Here is a 6,403-nt window from a genome sequence, read left to right as displayed (position 1 = left end):
TTTCGGACAGGTTGATTTAAGAAAAATTTATTTCAATATAGGTTTTTTGAGGAAGGAATTAATGGTCGGGTTAGGTATAGATTTAACCAGTTTTTTTGCTATTGATGTAAAGTAAGTATTAAAATAATTCGATATTATCGTGTTGTCTGAGGTTGGACACTGTTTTTGATATTAAATTTGACTTGATGTTTTTTCTTTTAGATTTACTAATAAGAGAGTTGATAGTAGTCCCATTTTTTTCATATTAAACCTAAATTTATTATAACAAAAACAAGCAAAAATGAGTAACAATAGTAACCGAAAAATGCAATGGAATTTAATATTAAAATAGGTCGTGGATGTAACTGCGCCCGAGCCGTTGACTCTATGACACCAGATAGAGAATTCCGTCTTTTTCTAAACGCTTTAATTCGCAATCGACCTTAGCCTTTAAACCAGTGCTTTTTAACCTTTACAAAAAGACGGTTCGCACTGTTTTGTTTAAATAAAATTTTATCCGCACAAGCAACCGAATTTGCGTAAAATCAGATTATACATACCCTATGAACGTACTTTAAGAAACACAAATGAATTCTTGTTTATTAAAGAAAAATAACGAATACTGACTTTAAAATATAAAAAATGTGTTAAGAATATCCGCATGTCTTTATGCGAAATATTAAATTTTGTTAATGGCTCGGTTGCTGCTGCATATTTTTTGCAATTTCGTTCCAGTTCGGAACAACGTCATGCTCCAATGCTCCCCGCATAAGGTCATCTAGTGTCCCAGTAAGAAGACAACTTCTCTTTTTAGTCTTAATATCAACCAGGGCACTAAACCCTTTTTCGGCCAAATAGGTGGTTGGGTTTTGCACAAGAACTTCTAGCGCTTGAATTGCCAGGTCTTCGTAAGGGCTGTCGAGGGCTCTTGTCCAGAATTCAGCGTGTTTTCCACGGCTAAAAAAAGCTTGTTGACATAGGTCGTTTTTTAGATTTTCGCCCAAATAACCTGGAGGCTGTTGTTCGCCGAATAGATTCAAAATCCATAGTTTTGATTGCAATTCTGTTGCCTGCTGACTAGGGAAGTAGGCTTCAAAATTATCAATCAAAATCTGCATATGAGAGCCGACTATTTTGATAATTCGTTGCTCAATGTTTTGTTCTGTTTCCTCCCATCTACAAGTAGACATAAAAGTCTACAGTGTTTTCAAACCGATCAAATTCTTAGTGCATAATTTTTCTTTTAAATTTTCAATGACATTTTTGAAAGATGTAATTTTGGAGGTCGCTTCAAATATATCAATTCCAGAACATTGAAGAGTGAGGTTTAGCATGTTAAGCAGATTAAATATGTCAACGAGATAAGCCAGTTTAGCAAGCCAGAATGAATCTTGAAATAAGAGCTTTATGATCCTCTCGTCTATCAAACCACACATTGAGTTCCTGTCGCAATTTCCACACTCTTTCCATTACTTTTCCACGAGACAGCCACCTCATTTCAGAATGATAAACGAGGTGCCCATTGCCTCCCATTTCTCTGACAAGTTCATCAAACGCACGACTTTTCTTCGGACTATTTAATATTACATTTACAATTTTGATAACATCGGAAATCACATCGGCAAATTAGTAGTTTTCTTCTTCATTGCCCAGTTTCTTGGCAACCAGTGCTTCGCGATGTATAATGCAATGGATACTCACAACCTCTATGACTTGCTTTATGAGCGCAACAACCCCATTTCTAATGCCGACCATAGCCCTTGCGCCGTCGGTGGGCACAGCCTTGCATTTTAACCACGTCACACCATGTTCTTGAGTGATGCAGCAATTACCGCACATCTCCTTTGCATGGAGTTATCAGACAATGCCAGTTTTTGCACTTCGGTGACAGCCGTTGATCCACCATGAATTTCCCGTGCTACTATTTTCAGACAAGGTTTTATGACGCTTTCTGCCAAGGTAAATGGCTTTCTTGCAGACATTAGCTATTTTTAGTGATGATTCAAACCGCAAAAAAATTACGGCGTTATTAATTTTCTTACTAATGTTCAAAATTTGTCCCAACTGGCCGTGTTACTGTAACTGGACTTGCTATCTTTACGTAAAAACGCTCTGTAAAAAATGATATGCACGTAAAACTATTAGGATTATGACGTTACAATATTGTGAGAATATAGTTTTAGAAAATCATGTGGTTAACGCATGTACAATGCATGATCATTTGTGGCGAAATATCAAATTGTACGTAATTACTGATCTGCTAACTTTGGACATTAATCAGGTGATCGCTAATACCCTCAAAAAAATGATTTACGATTACTTGTTTTGATCGGCATTATCACTCTATTGCCCATATTTTTGTGTAATGTGAACCTAAAATAGTATCGAGATTATCTAAAATAATGAAAAAAAAATGACCAGCTATTCTCATCCGCACCGTGTTTGTTATCCGCACTGCAGATTTTCTTATACGCACAAGTGCGTACCGTCTCACAGGTTGAAAAGCATTGCTTTAAACTATAAGAAATGAAGCGGGCCTTACAAAATTTAGGTTAAGAGTTTGATTTCAGAAACAAATCTTCTTTTATGTTCTTTAGAGTACCCAAACCGTCACTAGACAGGTCTTAAACCCTTTTCTAGACATGAGATGCCTATACTTTATATTAAATACTATTCTATTTGAATAAGAGCACACTTAGGAATCGATTATTTTTCTTGGTTAGATTTTTCTTGACCTCATTTTCTACACCTACCAATGCAAAACTATACGATATTTTGACACTTTCTAGCTTTTCCACCAGGGGAAGCCATTAAAGTAATTTAATTTTATTAAACATACGCTCTAGAAATGCGGAACTTCCAAATCGACAGTTTAGATTGGTTTGCTTTGTAACTGCCTAAGCGCACTTTAAGCGACATAAATTTTCCTCTCTCGCTAAGACAACAAAAATGGGAGAGAAGCACGTTCCAAAGCGAACCTGGGGCTTGCTTGAAAGCCTATTTAAAAAGGTTTTAGTTTTTTCCCTTTAACTGACTCACCAAAAGTTTGAGATTTCACTTATTTTTTTGGCTACTTTAATCAAAGAAATTGGAGACATTTCGTTGCTTTGTTTTCTGATCTAGCAATCCTTGAAAATAGTTTAACGTAGTTAAATGTTTTTCTAACTTACTCGGCACCATCGACTTATTCGACAAACTATTGCCAGAAAATAACACATTGGACTTGGTCGCTTAACTGCTCCAGTTCTCAAAAAAAAACTCTAACTTTAAATATTTATCTTGGTATTCTCGGTCGTGATGAACTTTAAAAAATCTTCGTGCATGCTATATGCATAATACATAAAAGAAAGGTGTTGTTATAAAATTAACTAACGTAAAATTTAGTGTATGGGGGTTATTGTGGCCGAAATAATTTCGAAGGATTTTTAAGTGGTGTCCGAATGGGCCTTGGGGTGGAAGTGGAAGGCACACCTTTCTGGTGAATGCTCGCCGCTGCCTTTCCGGCCAGGGGCTCTTCGCCACCGCGGGTAAATGTTATTTGGGATTCTCTGCGACAAAGGGAGACCCTTGATACTGGCCGAAGAGGTTGGTTACCCTGCAACCTCTCTGATCTCATAGAGACGTTGGAGCTGCTTGGTGGCTACAGGCTAGCGTTTTTTTGTTCTCTGTAAAATATCTACATTAGAAGTTCAAATTACTTGTATTAGATTTTAACGTTAAAGCAAAAAAAATGATCGTGATTATCTTTAGTCATAGTAAATTATATAATATTGACTTAATTTTACTTTGCGGCAGGGATAATTCTGCGGGCATCCACTTTTTGGGCGCGCCTTCTACTTTTTGCCCCATTTCCCTTTCGGGGACCATCTTTAAATGTTTTTTTGTTGCTGTTGTTTCATTAATAATTTACTTAATTTTTTGATGTGTTTACATTTAAGTTACTTTTAATTACTTGCATTTATTTTCGTTATTTTAAACCCTGCGTCAGAATTACTGTGACAACCATTTAATAGGGCATTCTTTTTTTTAACAAAAAACCATAGCAGCTTTTTAAAGTCAAATGGTAAATTTATATTTTAAGTGCTATTTTTGCTTTTTTCTTTTAAAAAACACAGCTAAAATAAGTTTTTTTTTAAGATATTAGAAATTAAGTTGTCATTAAGGTTGATTGGTATGTAACTTATTTAAAATAAATTCACATAAACTTACTTTAATTTTAATAAAAAAAATATTTGATGTTGATTTAATACGAAATTTTATGTGCTGACAAGCTTTGACTTTCTTTTTTCGATGTCAAAAGTATATCGAATGCTTTTAATTATAACTTGTTTATGAAATTTGCAGTTTATATTTAACATTTCTTGTCGCACAAAAATTTATCTGTTTTTTTTCTGGTATTGATTCATATTTTAATCTAGTCATTTACGCTTCATATTAAGTGCATATACTTAAATTAAACCTGGCAATTTAGTTTTACTAAACGGACGCCACCAAACAAACATGGATTTGGACTTCAAAGTAAATTTAGTGTTAATTTTTTTTAAATAGTCGGAATCTCATATTCTTGTACACAACCAATCATTAAGAACAATCAAAATTATTAAATTTGCTACTTGTGCAAAAACATTGCACAGAATATCAAAAAAAATAATAAAATTTAGTCGACTTTTTTTATATTCGCGAGTTAGAATTTGCATAAGCTGTTAATTACAGTCGGAAGATAAACAATAGCCTAATTTAACATAAACGTCATGATAGGTTTACAAATCTTCGTGGTGTTTAAAGTTTAACGTATTATTTTAAAGTAATCAGAAAAATTTTTTTTTAAAATAACAACTAACTTCATGATAGTAAAATAATATTAGGCGTTTCTGGAGATTGAACCCAGGATCTCCTGTTTACGAGACAGACGCTTTACCACTAAGCTATGAAGCCTTGGTGTCTAAATAAATAAAATACTGATTCGATTCAAAAGTTTTTTTAAACAAGTTAAAATTTGTTATTACTAATTATGCAATCCTGTCTGGTAATGTTCAGGCAAGTGGTGGGCAATATAAAGGAGTTTTGAAAAAAACACAGACCTTTAAGATTTTTTCTGCAATTTAGTCCACCATCTAGCAAAAAAAGTAGTTTATCAACCTTTAAGATTAATGGAAAAATACAGATTCTTTAACTTCCATTAAATCAATCATCTGATTTTGGATTTATAAAATTATTTTTGTCTTCTAAAGATGTTTAAAAGAAGCTGGTAATGCACATGTTTACGTTTGTAAAACTGTTTTAATATATTTATATTGAAAAGGGTTTTTTTAAAACGCAATAATTGTGTCAAAGTAATTTTAAATTCATCATCACAACAAGCAAAAATACTTACAACTAGATTTATTTGATAAATAAAATAAGATTTAAAATAATTTCATCATTTTTGAAATAAATCTCTATTAATAAATAAAGATAATCATAAACATAAATTAATTATGATTATCAACTAAATTATTAAATCAAATTTTATGTATTTAATTATTAGATAAATGTTTATCATTATTATTTTCTTTTTAATTTAAAAGATTGCGGTTCGAGTCCACCTAGGGTCAAATATATAATCGCTTTTTTACAATTTTGCTTTGCAAATTTGATAGAAATGTCGCAAATCAGTCGTTTCTGTGTCGCAATCATTGGCGCGTTTAACTCTTTAACCGAAAAGTTGGAGGTAAACATGGATTTAGACATTACTTAATTTAGCGTTTAATTTTGAAAGAAATTAGACAGAATTTTATATTCTTGTAAACAACCGACAGCTAAGGGCAGTTATTAATCAATAAATTTACTACACTCCATTTTTAACAAAACTTATCTTGGAGACAATATTAAACATCGGTGGTAAAGTTTATGCTTGTCAAGCTTGGGATTTCTGGTTTTCACCCAGACGGTCCGTGTAGAAATAGTTTTTTTATTTTCGACGTGCGTTTTAATGTTATGATGCATAGATCGTTCAATTTGGGAGTTTTCAACAAGAATTTAAATATTAAAATACTTTACTTTATTTTAAATACATTTGTTTGTAACGACATGACTGATACATCGACTTTCTTTAAAGGCATTATGACATAGTGTTAAAGCGCCTGTCTAGTAAAAAGAAGGTCCTGGGGTCGATCCCCATTAGCGCCTAATCATTTACCGCACGATCAGTAAAAGTTTTATTATGAAGGTACTGTCCAACGATATCCACTGAACAACGTTACTTATTTTTTGTGGATAAACTCTTTGTTCCCTTTAAGGCAGCTAGCGTAATTTTAGTTAAAAAATTAGTAAAAAAAAATCCGTTGTCGACAGGATTCGAACCTTCGCGGGCAAAGCGCAAAAGATTTCAAGTCGATTGCCTTAACGACTCGGCCACGCCAATTCGTATGTTGGAATCTCGGAG

General features: G+C 33.2%; 1 protein-coding gene across 1 annotated transcript; it reads right to left on the bottom strand.

Annotated features, from left to right (window-relative positions):
• Nucleotides 1-668: 668 nt before the first annotated feature.
• Nucleotides 669-1,169, bottom strand: LOC145760285 (protein FAM200A-like). The gene has a single exon (XM_082574156.1). The coding sequence runs from the start codon at nt 1,167-1,169 to the stop codon at nt 669-671; it is 501 nt and encodes a 166-aa protein (XP_082430282.1).
• Nucleotides 1,170-6,403: the final 5,234 nt, after the last annotated feature.

The sequence above is a fragment of the Corella eumyota genome, chromosome 7, assembly GCF_963082875.1.
Source record: "Corella eumyota chromosome 7, kaCorEumy4.1, whole genome shotgun sequence".
Lineage (NCBI taxonomy): Eukaryota > Metazoa > Chordata > Ascidiacea > Phlebobranchia > Corellidae > Corella > Corella eumyota.
The sequence above is the reverse complement of the archived record's forward strand: the minus strand, read 5'-3'. Positions and strand labels throughout refer to the sequence as shown.